Consider the following 19095-nt stretch of genomic DNA (forward strand, 5'->3'; position numbering starts at 1 on the left):
CGTAATGGCATCCAATCTACCTCACCCTCCCCTGAGCTGCGTTTCAATGTATTGCTTAAGCTTGCTAATGTTTAGTATGTGTAGCTTGTCTTGTGAACTGAGTGAATTGCATGACTGTTTGTGAGGACAATAATGTATGAAACAAACATTTGTGCATTTCTATATCTAATTAATAATTAATAAACTTGTTTCAGGATGCACCTGATGTTGAAGATGACATGTCAACAGCAGAGGTATATCAATTTAAGACTAACCCCTTAATTATTTTGTAACTGTATCATGATTCTTGTAGTGAGTCACAAATGCTGAGGTCATTTCTATTTCATTGTAACTATTCTAGAATAAACAGAGGGGTTTGAAAGTTTGATTCGGGGAATTCGGGATTCTATTAAAACTCAAATGATGACTTTGCATTTTTGCTTGAATTAATATAATTGCACCTATCAGTTTACATATATATATATTTTTAAATCTTTAATAGTTTTAACTTTTTTCTAAATGTTATTTTTCAGATAGCAGAGTGGGAGGAGCAACAGCTGGAGGAGGCTGTTAATTTCAATAACTGTAAAATAGACCCCGCCCCCTTTCAGCTGGTGGAACGGACATCTTTGCATAAGGTAAAAGATCTGCTGTATCTGCCAAGCATAGTGCACTGCAGTGTATTTTTGTAGGCCGACATTTGTTGTTTACATCACCCTACTTCCCTTGACAAAAACCCAGTAGGATTTTTACATTGGCTTTGGGTTATTACATAAAAGCTCTGCAACCAAGTTAAACTTCACAAATTAACACATTTTTTATGAATTTTGAAGCCTAAATACAGTCCCCAGGAGTGGAAAGCTAAATGTATTGTATGCACACAAATTACAGAGAAGTACAACAGTTACCATATGGTGTTCGGCGTTGGTCAAAAAGGATTTAAACACTGAATTTTGAATCCATTTTTTTCTAAAAACTCAGAAATGTGGATCCGGACAACACAACCTTGGTGTTTGTCAAAAAACCAGTAGGTAATTCAGCCTGGGATTTTTATGCAGGTGTTGAGAGAAAAACACTGACATTCTGTATTTGGATGGCAATAAAATCACCAGCCACCCCCTTTAAATTGTGAACATTACTTGCATCCCCTTGAGAAAGAATTACCGTCCGAATATGGCAAGAGCCCAGTTCTTTAACACAATGTGGCTGTGAAAAAAGACTAGTGAGCAGATGAGTTTACCTGTTCGGCGTGATGACTTTTAATGTTTCTGAACATCTCTGTAGTTCCAGTAGGCCACGTGTTAAAGTAAAAGCTTAAAAAAAAAAAAAAAAAACACAAACATGATGTATGATGTATTTTATTTCATAGAATAAAACATGAAAATGTCTTTAACATGTGTGAACCACAGACCTTTTTTCGGTCATTTAAGAAAAAACCCATAAAAAAAAAAAAAAAAAAAAAAAAAAAAAAAAAAAAACAGTGTCTTGTGGAAGATGAAGTGAAGGAAAAGGAGTGTAAAAATGCATTTATCTGGGTTTAGGTCTAAAAAACAATGTAATCCCTACAGCAGTCTTTTATTCAGCCATATAAAATGACAAAAAATATCATAAGTATTGTGGATAATTTGTATGATATGTTCTGAAGCCACATGACAGGTTTTTGTTAGCAATAGATTTTACTGTAAGCCATATAATGTCATGGAAAAACAAAGATAACACTTCAGTTTAGGGAACATTTCTTCCTGTTAACTAGTTGCTTAGGATTCTTGTTGTTACTTAACTAGCTGTTATGTTGACTTGCAAAGCTGATAATAATGCCTTAATCTGCATGACCATTCTGGATCCCATAACCCTTCCTAAAACTTACAGTGCATGCAAGGTTATTCTTATTATCATTATTATTAAGTTGATATTCTTTGGATCATTGGATCATGTAATAAAATATGATCAGAATATCAACTTGCCTAATAATTATGCACACACTTTAAACTTAACAAGTACCTTACTATTAATAAGAAGCAAATTAGGAGTCTATTGTGGCAAAAGTCATAATTAATAGTTAGATAATAATGAGAATTGGTCCCCAAACTATAGACTCATTTCACATTTATTTATCCATATGTCAGACTTTATCTTTTTCCCTTTTGTTCAGACACACACCATCTTCTCACTACTTGGCCTGGATCATGCCTATGTCACCAGCACCGGACGTCTGGTAGGAGTGGTCTCTCTAAAAGAGGTGAGTGAAGGTGTGAAGGTGCTTTTACTAGCTCTTCTTTATAGTAGAAAAACACATTTAAAAAAATGTCTGTTTATAGCTGCGTAAGGCCATCGAGGGCTCTGTAACTGTGACTGGCGTGAAAGTCCGTCCCCCGCTGGCCAGCTTCCGCGACAGCGGCAACAGCAACAGCGTCTCAGAGGTCACTGAGCTTCACAAGCTCTGGAGCCGTCACAGGAGCCTGGCGCTGCCACGGGAACCTAAGCTCCCCGACCTGGATGACCAAACAGAGCAGCCGTCCGAGGGAAGCCTGGTGAATGAGACTGAGTGCAGTCAGAACAGCCCATTACACACAGACGACCAATCAGAGCTGCCCTATTCCGATGCCACACCCCAAGAGGAGCACCTCGCGCAGCTCCCCTGTGACTCTACCCACCTTCTGGAGGATGGAGGCTCGGAGGTCGTTGGCGAGCAAAGCCCAGCTCCGATGGAGGAAGTGGTGAGCAAGGGAAGCCCCTTGCCCTCAAAGGGTCAGCCGGAATGACAGCTGCTTGCGGTCGGTAACACACACTCCATTTACACCATGAACGGGATTGTAAAGTCAGGTTAAGGAAAACCTGGAGGAAGTATTTTAGCAGTGAAGCACACTCTCTGCTCCGTACTTAATCAAATCAACCCTAATCTCTGGTCCTGCCTTCACACGAAACACGCCGTGTGTGTTTGTATGTGTGGGATGTCATAGATAGCGCTGCAGTGTGAGTGCTGTGTGGCATCGGATGGGCTTGTAAGCAACTGTCTGTGTATTCCTCATCAATTTAGGTGTCTGTTGATTTGTGGCTTCATAGCGCATTTCGGTGTTGATTTATGTTGATGAGATTCATTTAAAGACGTTTATGTTCAATGATGTCATAAGTGTGTTTGTTGATTTGTTGCACGCTTGTGTGTGTGCTTCTTCGTCTTTGCGCAAGCGACAGAGTGTGCGTAAGAAAAGTCGAGTGTGTGTGCGAGAGTGACTCAGCTGCACCTAGCCAACGCACCCATCTGGTGCAGACACTTTAAATCCAAATAAAATTGTCTCTGAGAGCCAAACTACAATTTTGCTCTAAATATAGCCCTTAATAACCCACACTGCAAGGAGAGAGAGAGCGGGGGAAAGAAAGGGAATGGGTGGGCAAAAGAGGACACAGAAGACATGGAGAGAGAACAAGAACATGATGCAAAATGAGCGAAAGGCAGGAAGGACACAGGAACCGGTGTCGTGGAAAGGCAGGAGAATAAAGGGGAGAGTGGGGTAAACTGTGCTACTTTTTATTTAGATCAGGGGTAGGCAATGTTGGTGCTGGAGTGCCGATGTCCTGCAGATTTTGGCTCCAACCCTGAAAAAAACCCTCACATATCTGTAGCCTTAGTAATCTTAAAGACCTTGATTAGCTTGTTCAGGTGGGTTTGGTTAGGGTTAGAGCTAAACTCAGGACTAACGTTGCTGACCCCTGATTTAAACCAGGCAAGAAGAAATAAGTCATCAGGGAAATTAATATGCCTGATTATATTTCAGAACAGATAAAGGTACAAATATATTACTAGGAAAAAAAAAAAAAATGGCTGAGTGACACAACTTACCCCACATTAGAGGTAAGATGTGCCATGTATGTTGAGTCATTGGGGAATATTTGAACTATTTCAGGTAAAATATGAATAACTGATGAACATTAATCTTATATTTTTATGCTCAATATTCACCAACCAGAAAAATGTGTTTTTGCATGTACTGTAGCATGCATACTGTTTAACAGTTAATAGCCTCTTTTGTTTTCTACACTGGCAATTCACCAAAATGTATGATAAATATTTTTAGACGTGGTTAAATTTGTTTTGAGATCAAACTCATTTTACCTGCCATGCAGAAAATTTCCTTTGACATGCATTTTTTTCACACACACACAAAAAAAATTTTGACTATTGTGAATCACAGGCAGCTGAATACCACAGACCTTTTTAAAAACGTGGTCATTTGACAAAAACCTTCCAGTTTACTCGATTACAGGGATGGCATATCTTATCCCACTCTCCCCTACAAAACCAACAGCGACTCATGCTGAGGAGTTTCCAACCAGAGTAGTTTTGAAGCACATTGTAATTACCATTCAAACAAAACACAGCAATACACAGGCGTTTTCCATACTGACAGCATCAGAAAAAAACTCCTTTAACAAAGCATCATTGAGCATACGGTTGGATGGAGTTGCCTGTAATTGCGAGTAATGATATCCCACAATATGTAGGCATGTTAAGCATGCGCCGATCTGTATCAGGACCAGTTTGTAGCATAGCTGCCTGGTCATTTAAAATGTATTAAAGCATCTCCCCTTAAAGCTTGAAATACTCAAGAGAGACTCCAAGTGGAGAAACGGAGCCTCTTAAATTCTTAATTATATGCATGAAACCCAATGCAATCATTTGCATGCTCACACACGCGCATAAACAATATGAATCATTGCTTTCCAGCAAGCTTAAATAGCCTGCATAGGCCTGTTTCACGTTACTTCATCAGGTTAATTTACATGGCCTTTTGCTTTTTTCTTCAAGGACAGATTTGTTCAGAAATCCAGAGCGCAATACTTTTCGCAGATTCTCACGGTTTGTCACAGATTTAGACGGCAGTGTAGATTGAGGGAAGCTTTCGATTGTGTTAGTACCAGCCTTTGTATAAATACTATTGCAGGGAGTTTGTGGTCAATGTCATCCAGCAATCATCAAAGTATTAACGATGGATATTCTGTGTACCTGCGATCGCGTCTTATTCGAAATTGTTTTGCATATGCGCGAAGCTTTTTCATTTGATTTTTAGCTGCCAACTGTGCAATAATGTCTTTATTAAAATTACTGCTTGCCAAATAGGGTTATTTTATTGAACTCTGCTTCTACAGTGCATATTATTTTGAAACCGTTTGCAATCATGCACATCATGAATGGGACATGTATTGAAACAAGGCCTTCAGAATTTGTTTTCACAACTTGCAAAGGGTTTACTGGACTTCAACATTGGAGTTTTCACTAGTATCAGCCTGGGAATGAAGTATAATGTTCTGTTTGCATCAAAACTGTGGGTGAACGACGCGATGCAGTATGGTCAAGAACAGCACAACTACCCCAGACACAGCCTAAGCAGAGCTAAATGGAGAATGAGTTACGTTTCTTTTTTCTTGTTCACTGAAGAAATGGGAGGCCACGGGTTTGATTTAAACGGATCAAGGCAAGTGGACCAAAACCATAACACTGACTTTCTGACACAGCCTTTTCTCATTCTCTCAGAAACGCCTGCGAGGGGTTCTGTGAGCCACACGAGCGAAATGTTTCCTCGCCATTCATCCGGCTGCACTAATCAGCTGTTTTATTAACGTTTGTTATGAAACCGAATCCTGAAGTGGGAGGGGATAACTTAAACTAATAATGATCTTTAGACATGTTGTGTCATGTTTTGTCTCTGTTTGCCGCTTGTGGAGTTTAAGTCAAGCCCACGGTGTGTAAAGTGTCTGCTAATAGCCGCACATTCAGTGTAGAGTTAAGCAATAAGTCTGCTCCCATATAAACGTAAATGGTTTTTAACAAATCATTTGCTTGTACAGACCACAGGGTAAAGCGGTATGTATATGAACTCTACTCACATACCCTGTACATATAGAGATGAGCATATTGAATCAGCGGTTACCATTATTTTTCAGAAAACATGAAATTGTTTTGTACATCAGTAAATATTAAATTTCAACTTTAAAGCTTTCTGTTTTATGCAACTCATTTTTTGTGGGAAATACTGGAATTATTATTATTCAATTATTTTTGTCTTGTTTTCTGGTCAAATATATATAGAAAAAAAACACCCTAAAAAAATTGACCCATAAAGTAATTGAGATTTTTTTTTTAAGATCTATGCTTTACAAAAAAATCAATCTATACTCACATCTTAGTGTCATTTTTCTTCCCATGTAAAACTTGTGGATGATATTTCTGTTGTAAAACCTAACAAAAATACTCAAGAAATTGTGTTTTTGCAATTTAAGGTTTGCATATGACACAGTGAAACATGAATATACACATAACTTTAATGCAATCATAAATTTGACCTCAGACATTTTCTGTACAAACAATACTAAAAAATAAAAATAAACTTTTTTGTAGGCGGATTCGCACATTCACATCAATGAACATCATGACATTACCGGTTCATATTGAGGATAATGATGACAAACGTGGCTGTTTATGAATTTACAATGCATGCAGTCTGGAAAGGCAACATACACATTCTGTCTACTGTTTTACACTAGCTGCATGTCAAGGTTATTAACTAGTAGCTTCAAAAAAACCTGTTCATTCAGCAGCCAAACACAAATCAAACATCTATTGAAGTGCAGAGAGGGAGGAAATAGATAGCAGAACAGAGAGAAACAAACGTGGTAGAGGATTCTCACTCAGTTTGGTATGGAAGCCTATTTCTGCCACAAAAGAGAGAAAAAATACACATGGGCAACCATGAAATGAAAAGTAATAATTATCGTGGAAGTCATAATTATGAGATAAAAAGTCAGAATTCTTAAATTGACAATTATGAAATAAAAAAGTTGTAATTATGAGATAAAACCGCTGAATAATTAAATAAAAAGTCAGAAATTCTGAAATGGACTATTCTAAAATAAAAAATTTAAATTATGAGATAAAAAGGCTTAATTATGAGAAAAAAGTCAGAAATCTGAAATACACAATTATGAAATAAAAAGTTGAAATTATGAGATAAAAAGGCTGAATTGTGAGATAAAAAATGCTGAATTATGAGATAAGTCAGAATTCTGATATGGAAAATTCTGAAATAAAAATGCTGAATTACGAGAAAAAATGCTGAATTATGAAATGAGTCTGAATTCTGAAACAGACGATTATTAAATAAAAAGGCTGAATTATGAGATAAAAAATGCTGAATTATGAGATAAGTCATAATTCTGAAACGGCCAATTATGAAATAAAAAGTTGAAATTATGAAATAAAATGTAAACAAGCCAAATTATGACAACAATTTTCTTTTCATCTCAGAAATGTCACAATTACCACTTTTTACCTAATATTTTAGATTTTTTTCCCAATTTAATTTAGCAAGTCATAATTTCAAATATTTTTGTCAGAATTTGACCCTTTTGTTAAATGCAATGTCGTATAGGTATGACTCATATTTGACTTATAATTTAGACTTTTCCTCTTATAAATACAACTTTGTATGTCATAATTTTGACTCATGACATTCTCATAATTCCGACTTTGTCTCATAAATAACTTTGTCATTTTTTTTATTTCATAGGTATGACTGTCATAAGTTAAACATTTCATTTTATTAATATGACTGTCATAATTATTACACAAGATTATGAGATTTTATGTCATGATGATATACCAAAGCCTGATTGTATAATGCATCTGAAATAGGCTTCCATAGTTTGGTAATATACATCACACAGTGATCATAATAACAGGCACATTCTATTCATAATTACAATGCTCCATCAAAGCAGAACCCTCCTGCACCTCAACCCTTCTGGAGCAAGCCGAGACACACAAGCACTTGGAGCGTGACATCAAAACCCAAACAAAATCCCATTCCTGAAGTATTAACAACATATTACTATGAGCATTACGTCACTTTTGAACAGTCACAGAAGGAAAACATTTGAAAGCATGTTCCTCACAGGGATTTTCCAGTCTCTTGCTGTGTCGTGAATAAACCGAGAGCGCAGGTAATGAGCATCGCGTCTGCATTTCACTGGATACTGCAGTCATAATGTCACTATCGTCCAACTCACTGCTTGAATGAGGAAACAGTACTGTGTTTTCTTGAATGTTGTTTGATGTTCTTCAAATGAAGAACATCAAGAGGAAGCAGGAATAGAGAGGAAGAGGGGTAGTTGGAAAATGGAAATCTTGTCTAAAGGTTAATTCACCCAAAAATTCTGTCATTAATCACTCACCCTCATGTCGTTCCAAACGTTTATTTTTTTTTTGGGGGGGGGGGGGGTCAATTAACTCTTTCAGTTATCCAAATGGATGTTGTTCATGCTGCTCTTTTCTATACAATGAAAGTTTAAAATGGAAATGAAAGAGAAACTTTATATAAGCACCATTAAAGTATCATAAGTGGTCCACATGAGTTATGCGCTATATTTTTAGTGTTCTGAAGCCGTACTATCATTTGTGTGGCTACAATTTAAGTCGTCCTGAAATTCTTGCTTCTTGTTTGCATTCATTTTCACTGTTTGGAAAAGAGCAGCTTGAATCAGGGTTATTATTGTTAAATAAAACTAAAACCATATTGGAAAAAAAATATCATTTCTTGAAATAAACTAACTGAAATGTAATAAAATATCAAACAAAATACTTATTTTATTTTAGAAAGCTACAGAGTTAAAATTTCTCATTTTCTTTAAATTTTGTAAAATAGTAAAATTAACTAAATAAAATGCAACCGAAAAACTATATGTACATATTTTTTTTAAAAAAGGACAAAAGCAACAAAATTGATAAAACTTTAATATAAAATTATAAAAAATTAACAAAACTATAACAGTATGTCAATGATACTAAAATAACACTGGCTTGCACATTTTTGTATCAAAGTGATACTATTATACTGTAGTTTTTAATAAGATTTTTAAATCAGTTTTATATTTCATTTAATATTTTCCATTCACTTTCATTTTTATTTTGGCCTATGGTTCTAATGATGCTGTTGAGTTTTTGCCATTTTTTTATTTTTTTCCTGATACTTTTTAGTATTTTTTTAATTTAATTTTCTTAATTTTAAGGTTTTATGTTTTTTTTTAGTACATTAAGGCAAACCTTGGCAAAAACCTGAAATATATCAAAGTGTTTACTGTATATAGAAACCATATATATTTTTAAAAATGGTTTTAACTTTAGCTTCTGCTTCAGTTAACTGTAATAACCCTGATTATTGCCATTATTTGTGTACCACAGAAGAAAGAAGATAAAAAAAATTCTGAAAGACAAGAGGGAGCAATAATGATGACAGAATTTTCGTTTTTAGGTGAAGTATCCCTTTAAAAGTATGGCGGAGAAAAACAAGTGGTTGTCTCTGAATGCATATAACAGACTGGACAAACACTTCACAGAAGGGTTACTAGGAAGGGACCGAGACAAAAGGGCGAGCGTGAGCACAGCGTCACTGCTTGGAACCGTCTTCCTGTTCCTCCTCCTCTTCCTCCTCCTCCTCATCATCAAAAGACACAGCTCCAGAGGTATCAGAGATGCTCCGGCAGTGTCTGTACCAGCGGATGACTTCCTGAAAGACGTTGTCCTCCCCTTCCTCCACCTCTCTTCCGTCCTCCTCTTCTTGGTCCTCAGGTGAAAGGCCAGACTCGGAGTAGGAGGTGGAGTAGTAGCAGGAGTCTCCCTTGCTCCACAAAGGCCTGCGCTCTGGTTTGTGAAGCCCACATGTGGCCCTGTCGCCCTCTCCTTCTGAAAGCTGGAGTTCTTGGGCGTGTGGTGGCACTTCTTCTGAGATGAGCGGCTCGTCGGGGTCTGACAGACTGATTTCAGCCGTGTCTGTCTGGCTTGGCACTGGGCTGCTTTGATTGGATGATACAGGGTCTGAGGGAGGAGCAAAGTGTAAGAATACCTATAGATACAGGTCAGAGAGGGCAGAAGATGGACACAGACAGAAAGATGACATGAAGCACAAATGGTACGGAAAAAGGAGCGCATTTAGACGAGCAGAACAAACAAGAGAAAAGGCATATGATAAAGAGCAGAAAAGATGAACGAGAAAACTAAATTGCTGATGTTCCACATAAAAAGCTACGCACTGTGACAAGAAAAATGCCAATATACAGGGTCCACAAAATGTATCTGAACACTTCCGAACCAAAATGTTTGAATGTCTCTGCACTACATACAAAATATCAAACCAAGTGGCATCTGAAAATACATAATGCTAAAAGTGATTCCGCCTTTAAGAGCACTTTTTCAGTTTTTTTTTTTTTAACAATCTGGTTTTGAGATCATTTTTTCAATTTAGTTCAAGTATAACAACCAGAGAGTGTCAAAAATTATTTTGTTTTCATTTTAAACAATAGATGTCTAGTTCTATATTCTGAAATGTAAGTGTGTGTATTATATTTTCAAATATAATGTTTTTTTTTTTACTCTAATGCACACCAAGGCTGTATTTATTTGATCTAAATTAAAGCAATAACAGTATTATTGTGAAATGTCATTACAATGTAAAATAACTGTTTTAACCTCTTGAGACCCTGTGGCCTCATATGAGGACATTATATTTTTGTGAATTTCTCTGAGTCTGTTCATGCCACAGTTTTAGATCTGGATGTCCTGTACAGAGCACATTCAGGGCTTTTCAGAGATACCAAATGATTGGATGTTTCACATGACCACTCCCTCTCCTTGGTCATCAAAATGTCTGAAATTAATTTAGTGACACTCTTATAGAAATATGATAATATTTCTATAATATATTGTAGTTATCATTTAAATCTGTCTAATTTTTAAATTCTGTGTCATAAATCAACATCTCAGAAATATGTTATGGGGTTTCAAATCAAAATATGACTTTCCGTTACTAAACAGGACATTGATTTCATACATGTCCTCAGATGAGGACACCGGGACTAAACGCATGCTTATGACGCATTTTTGGAGACATAACAAATGAATAGAGAAAGAAATTATATTTCAATATTCTATGAAATATTATATATTATTATGAAAATCTTGACAATTATTACTCACATTATTACACTTCTTTTTTCATTACATGTTGCCCCAAAAACACATTTATATGCAAATTAGATTTAGTTTATAGATACATTGTATATAATTAGAAAACCCATTAATGGTAATTTTACACACATTTTGCAGAAAGAAAAATGTTATACTGAATTATTCTATTATACCATAGTTGAGAATCATCTTTATACAAAGTTTGGTAAAAAAAAAAAAAAAAATCTTGAACATTAAAAATTTATTGGTGATTTAAAAAAATCTATTGTTTTTGCCTATGCATTTTCATTCATGTCTTTTCATTTTTTTTTTAGAAATTGAGTCCCGATGTCCTCTGCCGAGGACATAACATAACTTTATAAATGAAATGCATGAATGCAGAGCACAAGGCTGCACTGGGAAATCCTGTGTGCGATGCATGACATGCAATGTGCATCTGTGCTTGCAAAGTGAATGAAACTGCTTTGCAGCATTTCACATCATGATAGACCCACTGTCCTCACATGAGGACATCTTTTTTCTGGGAAAACTACTTCCTGTACAAAAACAAATTTTAGGTATTATACTTATTAGGTCCTACATATCCCAAATAGCAAGAAAAATTATAAAATGCACAACAGGCAATCTCTCGGGTTTCAGGAGGTTAAATTTTAATATATATTAAGATGTAATTTTTCAGAATTTTCAGCAGCCATTCTCTTATGCTAATATGGTGCTCAAGAAAATATTTCTTCTTATTATAATGGCATGCTCATACTATGTTGTACTACCTAATATATTTTTAGAAACTAAATTATTTGATCAATAAAAAGTTCAAAAGAGCAGGATTTTTTTCAAATGAAAATCTTGTAACACTATAAATGTATTTATTTACGGTCACTTTTGATCTACACTCAATTTCAAGTTTTTGAACATTAATGTATGCTACTCGTCCCTCAAATGAATTCATATGTTTTTATTTATGGCTTAAATACTGTTTATGGTGTGTGTGAGCACTCACGCTCGCCTGAGCTCAGAGTTGTTGTGATTGGCTCGTCATTTAGAGGAGGATCCTCTTCATAAGACTCTTCGTCCATCTCCTCTTCATCTACAGAGGTCCAGGCACGAAGCTTCGCCTCTGCAATGGCAAACTGCTCGGCCACACCTAAAAAAAAAGAAAAAAGAATCGTATCGAATGACCCTGGAGTTTACACAATGACGCTAATTAAACAGAAGGCAGTGCAACACAATCTCTTTTGTAACAGTGATGACGTAGAAGTTTACTTATGATGCTTTTGTTCTGATTGAAAAAGCTCTGCTGTTGAGAGTTTAATGCACGCCAACTCAGCAGCCACATTTACTGCAGTCAGGAAAGTGATGACAGCCAAACATGAAGCAGAGTATAAACGCTGCCGGGAAAAAGTCAAGTCAAAGGAGGAGAGCCAGAAGACGGCAGTGAAGTAAACTGACATGCAGTTTCAGCAGGTGTAGAAGTGTGACTGTGATCTGATTTAACACCATCTGCTGAGTCTGAAAGCCTTCAGCTGGCACATCATCACGGCCTAAAGCTGACCGACACTTGATAAAATCCTTATTGTTACATTATACATTTATGTTCATTATATTCAGTACAACATCAATGGTCAAATAATAGTCCAAATAAATACTACAGTAATAAGGACATTTTTTAACTTTTAAAAGATGACAGACAGACAGACAGACAGACAGATAGATAGATAGATAGATAGATAGATAGATAGATAGACAGACAAATAAATGATGGATAGAGAGAGAGATAGATGATGGATAGAGAGAGAGATAGACAGACAGATGATAGACGGATAGATAGATAGATAGATAGATAGATAGATAGATAGACAGACAGATAGATAGACAGATAGATAGATAAATAGACAGACAAATAAATGATGGATAGAGAGAGAGATAGATGATGGATAGAGAGAGAGATAAACAGACAGACAGATGATAGACAGACGGATAGATAGACAGACAGACAGACAGACAGACAGACAGACAGACAGACAGATAGATAGATAGATAGATAGATAGATAGATAGATAGATAGACAGACAAATAAATGATGGATAGAGAGAGAGATAGATGATGGATAGAGAGAGAGATAGATGATGGATAGAGAGAGAGATAGATGATGGATAGAGAGAGAGATAGACAGACAGACAGACAGACAGACAGACAGACAGATAGATAGATAGATAGATAGATAGATAGATAGATAGATAGATAGATAGATGATGGATAGAGAGATAGACACAGATAGATAGATAGATAGATAGATAGATAGACAGACAGATAGATAGATGATGGATAGAGAGAGATAGACAGACAGACAGATGATAGATAGATAGAGAGATATATAGACAGACAGACAGATTGATAGATAGATGATGGATAGAGAGAGATAGACAGACAGACAGACAGACAGACAGACAGACAGATAGATAAATAGATAGATAGACAGACAGATAGATAGATAGATAGATAGATAGATAGACAGACAGACAGATAGACAGACAGATATAATTAATTCCAGTGATTATTTCAAGTGGTTATTAGTTACAAAATGTATTAAAATTTTTAAAAAGGTTTTATGATCGTTACTACTACTATGAATGCAGATTTTGACCACACATTAGTTGATTATTACTATTAGTAATAGTAAAACGTGAAACTCTTAAAATAAATGAAAACCAGAAATATACAGAGTACCTCATACATTCATGCACAATTTTACACGAATGAATGAATCAAAAATTAATTTCATGTCCACATTATTTGACAACAGACCATATATAAACTCCCAGGCATTAGTAATGTTTGTACATCGACAGTTATCTCCTTCACGCTTCTTCTCTTCAGCAGTGAGCGATTCACAGCTGTATAACAGGGTGGAAGGAGACACCCACCTGCTGCAAAGCGGGCCTCCTGCTCACCCTCGCTGAGATGGGAGTAGGAGTTAAAGTGGGACTGCAGTGTAGCAGATGGAGGGTCTAAGGGCTTAGACCAGCCCTTCCACTCGATCAGATGAGCCACCCGACCCTGAGCCATGGCCGTGGGTTTGGTGACGTGATCCTTCACCACCTGTGAGATGCCTGGTGGGGGAAACACACTGATTAACTCTGTGTGTTGCTAACATGCATTAATGCCCACGATGATGCTACAGGTGTTTAAACCCTTACCATTAAATGATGATCTGGCCAGAGCTGCAATTTCCTGGATGCTAAGGGCTTTTCTTGACTTGGGGAGCATATCAGTAGGGTCGTCAACCTGGAGAAGCAAGTTCAAAGACAAAATGTACTTCTTTGGGACTGTGCAAATATTATAACTTCATGGGAAGAAGCAGTTTAAAATGATGTAGTCATTAGTAATCAACAGTGTTGGGGAGTAACCGGTTACATTTAACAGAATTGCATCATTTAATTACAAAATAAACATAACTAATCTGTTACAGTTACTGAGAACAAAAGTGTAATTAAAAAACAGTTACTTATGAAAATGTTAATGATTACAAAGAGGGTTACCTCTGAATATTTTCACACAGATTTTATTGATTTCTTTCTCAATTTGCATTGACTGCTTTAAAAAATGAGACACCAATGTTTTAGGAATTCACAGAATAGGACACATTCTTATTTGAGAACCGTTTTATTTCCTGGTTGGGTTTATGTTTAAGCTTTATTTTTAAAATGAACTGAAGATTTGATCTCAACAACATCACAGCTATTAAACCATATCTTATGATTTTAAATGTGGGCAACATTTTCCAGGTTTTAAAATACATCATCAGTGTTTAGTAGCTTTCAGAATTATTCATCTCATACGTGGTTTAATTGACTAGTCTCCAAATTCAGAAGCATGGATGGCAAACTACGTCACATGACATTTATAAGGCCAGTCTATATTGTGAATATTCAAAAGCTAAACAAAAGCAATCAACGAAATCAATCACTGCCATTGTGTGAATAACTAAACACCAAAAGCAACTCTAATTATGAGCATTAAAAAAAAAAATAATAATAATAATAATAATAATATATATATATATATATATATATATATATATATATATATATATATATATATCTATCTCATTACAGTAGGTGATCAAATTCACAACATATCAAACAGATCCATCTATGAATGTTATTCAAAGTGCCCCCTATAACCTGTTTAAATATCCACTGCGGTGTGTGCGCAGTTTGATTCCTGGTTGGGAATCATTGACAACACGGCTAAGGAATTAACGGCCAATCACTAATTAGTTCTCTTACCTTATGACATCCCCTGACACGCTTCTCTCGCTGTATGAATGGACGCATCGCAAACATTGATTTTTCCAGTCAACAAACAAGTACCAAACTACAAGAGCTCTACATGAGGTAAACGCTCTAAAGCCAGTGCTGACTCAAGCTCCACCTCAGAAACAGATGCCAAATCCACAATTAACCCTTTGACAATTCACTTGCACTCATCCAAGTCGAAGCATATGTTAGTTGCACGGGTTGCTCAAATGGATCTGTGAGAGATCCGCCACACTGTGGCATTAATAATCAAAGCAGCTTATGGCTCAGACATATTTGGCCAATCAAGCCTCTTCCTGTTGCTTGTTAATTTGCAAACAGCATTCACTGCCATGTCAGATAATATAAGCCTGCAGCCCTCAAGATGATGATAAAAAGTCTGGCCACAGCTGGGGGCTAATGACCTCTGGCATTTGACATTAATGTGTTACATGACAGAAATCTGAACTGACAAGTGACATCCATCGGTTTAAAAAGAGAACTGATGTCTCTAATGAGTGATGAAGTGACTATTTGTAGTCCTTGTACTGCAAAGCGTTCCGAAACACAGATCCAGGTTCTATTTCCAAATAATAAGTTGAAGTGAAGTATTCGTAAACCACCAAAACAAACGTAGGCCACTGTGTCATACATGAAATGCAGCATTTAAGCTATATCCCTCCAAAAACCAAATCACACAGGTGGTTCAGACATACACATGCCTGACGTTGAAGTGTAGGCCGCAGGTAGATATGCTTAAATCAGATTGCCCTCTAAAGCTCATAAGAAAAAGCTGCTCCTGAAGAAGACTGCAGCCACACCAGCTGCCTGCCGTGTTTCAGTGCCGTATGTGGGTCAAATATTTCTGCGTGATTTGGGGTTAGCTGTCACAGCTGAGAGAGACAGACATGGGCCATGGTGATTGTAATGAGGTCAATTAAGCCTAAACCAGACGATTTGAGAATCATTTTGTTCATTACCCTGGTGTAATATGCTAATACCATGGTACTTTGAAATGGTAAGGATTCAATACCATGGTATTGAGTAACACACACCCTACTCATCACACCAATCAGCTGATGCCTTCCAAGAAGAGCTGCAGAACAAACAAAAAAAACTAAAACTATTCAGACACACCTGCAGAATGCTTTTTTTTCTCCCCCACCAAACTCTGCCTATATATCCTAAACATAAAACATGGTGTTAATATGGTATTATGTGCAAAAATAAATAAATAAATATAAAAAATAAAACAATATTACTATGGCATGCCCAAAAAATGTGGTATTACCTACCAACCAACAAACAAGATAATACCATGACCCATACCATGTCCAAAACAAAAACAAATAACATATTGCCACACTAATTCCATAAATAAAATAATAATAAAAATAATACAATTTTATATATACATTATTTTGTATTACCATGGCACTATGTCTACAACATGGTATTCACATGGTACATACACAAAAACATGGTGCTAAAATACAGCATGGACTTAAAATAACATGGTATTACTATGGAACTACATCCAAAAAAGCAGCAGTGTTACATTTCCATGGCACTATGTCCGGAAACAGCATTAGAATGGTACATGCACATTTTTTTTTTTTTTTATAATAATAATAATAATTATTATATATACAATTAATAAAATCTTACATGTTCTGAAAAATAATGTATATGGTACTACTGTCAATAAATAAAAAAATAATAATAAAGTGACGTACTATGATATCCAAACCAAGCATTAAAAAAACATAGTATTACCATGGCACTGTGCCCATAAACACAGCATTGGCCAGAAATTTAAAAGCAAATTTAACTAATTCCAATCATGTTTCTTCCAATAAAAGAAAGCAACCAACTTTGATTTATGTCCAGAAACACAGTGGTAGAACAGTATATGTCCTAAATAGAACATGGTAGTACATGGTGCTATCAAAAAAGGAACAAAATGTCCAGAATCGTGTTATTTATTATAGATAAATGTCCTAAAAAAGTAAAAATAACAGAGTAGATGATACTTTAAAAAAAATAATACAATCAATCAGCATGGCATATAGGACATACAAAATATTTCGCTATAAACAGGTAAAAATATGTAGAGAAACTGTCACGGCGGGAAAGAGGTCACGCGCTGAGATTTGATTCATTTCAGTGAAATGAGCTGCAGCGTGTGTGTGAAAATAATATAAACACAATAAGCCGTGTGAGGTCAAATATATTACAGCGAAGGAAAACGCATCTAAAACAGGCCACCTGAGCTCAAGTCAGTGAAAGCGACACATGCAGTTAACGCGATATCAGGGCCGGTCGTTATAGCAACAGGTAACCCGTGAACCATCTGTCCCCGAGCATCATTAATTCCCACTGACCACGAACAACACCAGACACAGCTCTGTGAAATGTACAGCTGTAACCAGAGCTACGATTTGGTTGGTTCGATTAAGACTGATTTTCCCCAATCTGTGTTTTTCTTCTCCCAAATCAACTGAATAACTGGCATCATTCCATACAGAACCGGTGATCTGAAATGTCCATCTGTTTCTACGCAGTCTGTGTACCTTGGTAATGCCACAAATAACCGGCTAGTTGATGGATCAGGCCCTAATAAAAGAACCCCATCACTGAAGTGAAGGGTGACACGACAGGACACAAGAAGTCCATCAGCTGCCCCAAACTGACTGAGTGATTGACGAGCAGATCATTTACAGAAACAACCGTGTAACAGCAGCAGAACTCCGCGCGTTTGTCTCCTGGCAACAGGCGAGCGCTGATGTTATTCACGCGCTGTACGTGACGGCCTAATGCCATCTCAACAACACCAGCGCAATAACACATGCATTACAGTCCAAAAACATTGATTCTGCGAGCGAAAACCGATGAGCATTTGGTCATTGATACTCCGTACACACGTACCTTTAGATTTAGTTGGGGTAATGCTGTTAAAAGCATTGCACATGGATACAGCATTAGTGTTGGTTCTGGAGAGAAGAAACGCGGAGCCGTCTTCGGCAGTGAATAACAGACACCACCTTATCTTGAGCATCAGAGACAGGGGCAGAAACGAGTGCTGTTAACCCACGACACGCATCGTCCCCACCACACGGAGTCAGTCTCTCATACAGCGTCATCCCACCTGTAATGCGGCTCTCTTAAAGACACAGGAGTCTATTTCACACGTACAGAGCCTGAGCGATGAGTGCAACTTCCTATGGCAAGCCGCTTTAACATTTACAACTTAAACTAACAGCAACGTTAATGTTAGTAGTGCTTACTGCTTACTTGTGAGTCCTGTATTTGAGACCTTAATATGGTTGTTCACGGTTTCTTGTACAGAACCAGACTGGACAACTAGTTTCTGTCACCAATGAGAGAGAGAGCACCTCTACACTGCACAAACACATCTATCTTACAGTGGTGGAGATGTGACAATCAGTCAATGTTTTTCTCCACTGGACCTGCTCTTTCAGGTTTTTTTATTTTTTGACTCAAGTGCTCCGCTGTCTACCCTGATATAAAAGTTGCTGTTGCCATCGTCCATTTATTCGGACAGGATTTAAGGCACTTTGTGTGTGTGCTGAAATCAGTACTGTATCTGGTCGATATTGAAGTACATTTTTAATTTTACGTACAATGCGATATCCAATATTCCGCCATGTTTTCTCCCTTTCTTTCCAAACAGTGACAAACACGAGTCTCCCTTCTCTGCAGAATGCGATATATCCACTCAACCAATCACAGCGCACCAATACATGCACTCTAGACAGTAATGGCGGCACTTTAAATACAGCC

The 19095-nt window shown here is 36.8% G+C and overlaps 2 protein-coding genes across 5 annotated transcripts in view; one reads left to right on the forward strand and one right to left on the reverse strand.

Annotated features, from left to right (window-relative positions):
- Window positions 1–5972, forward strand: part of clcn2a (chloride channel, voltage-sensitive 2a) — a 66135-nt gene extending 60163 nt beyond the window's left edge. For all 3 annotated transcript variants that reach the window (XM_052549008.1, XM_052549007.1, XM_052549009.1), the window contains 4 exons: window positions 195–233; window positions 513–617; window positions 2132–2218; window positions 2298–5972. In XM_052549008.1, coding sequence (XP_052404968.1) covers window positions 195–233; window positions 513–617; window positions 2132–2218; window positions 2298–2741 — 675 coding nt within the window. In that variant the 3' untranslated portion in view covers window positions 2742–5972. The remainder of the gene's footprint in view (window positions 1–194; window positions 234–512; window positions 618–2131; window positions 2219–2297) is intronic.
- A 311-nt stretch (window positions 5973–6283) lies between these two features.
- Window positions 6284–18568, reverse strand: LOC127951214 (protein FAM131A). 2 transcript variants are annotated; one of them, XM_052549011.1, is made up of 5 exons: window positions 18220–18568; window positions 14191–14278; window positions 13918–14103; window positions 11994–12137; window positions 6284–9844 (listed from the first exon to the last, which is right to left on the reverse strand). In XM_052549011.1, exons 1-5 carry the CDS (start codon window positions 18271–18273, stop codon window positions 9417–9419), a joined length of 900 nt encoding a protein of 299 aa, XP_052404971.1. In that variant the 5' UTR covers window positions 18274–18568; the 3' UTR covers window positions 6284–9416. The 2 variants fall into 2 exon arrangements, with proteins under 2 accessions (XP_052404971.1, XP_052404970.1); XM_052549010.1 differs by lacking the exon at window positions 18220–18568 and adding an exon at window positions 15283–16141.
- Between the last annotated feature and the right edge of the window lie 527 nt (window positions 18569–19095).

Source organism: Carassius gibelio, chromosome B2 (assembly GCF_023724105.1).
Source record: "Carassius gibelio isolate Cgi1373 ecotype wild population from Czech Republic chromosome B2, carGib1.2-hapl.c, whole genome shotgun sequence".
Classification (NCBI taxonomy): domain Eukaryota; kingdom Metazoa; phylum Chordata; class Actinopteri; order Cypriniformes; family Cyprinidae; genus Carassius; species Carassius gibelio.

Coding starts and splice junctions, on each gene's coding strand:
- LOC127951214 (XM_052549010.1), bottom strand. CDS start 15,339: ATGTTTGCGATGCGTCCATTCATACAGCGAGAGAAGCGTGTCAGGGGA. Junction 14,104..14,190: donor GGCCAGATCATCATTTAATG/GTAAGGGTTTAA, acceptor TTCCCCCACCAG/GCATCTCACAGGTGGTGAAG. Junction 12,138..13,917: donor GGAGGCCCGCTTTGCAGCAG/GTGGGTGTCTCC, acceptor CTTTTTTTTTAG/GTGTGGCCGAGCAGTTTGCC.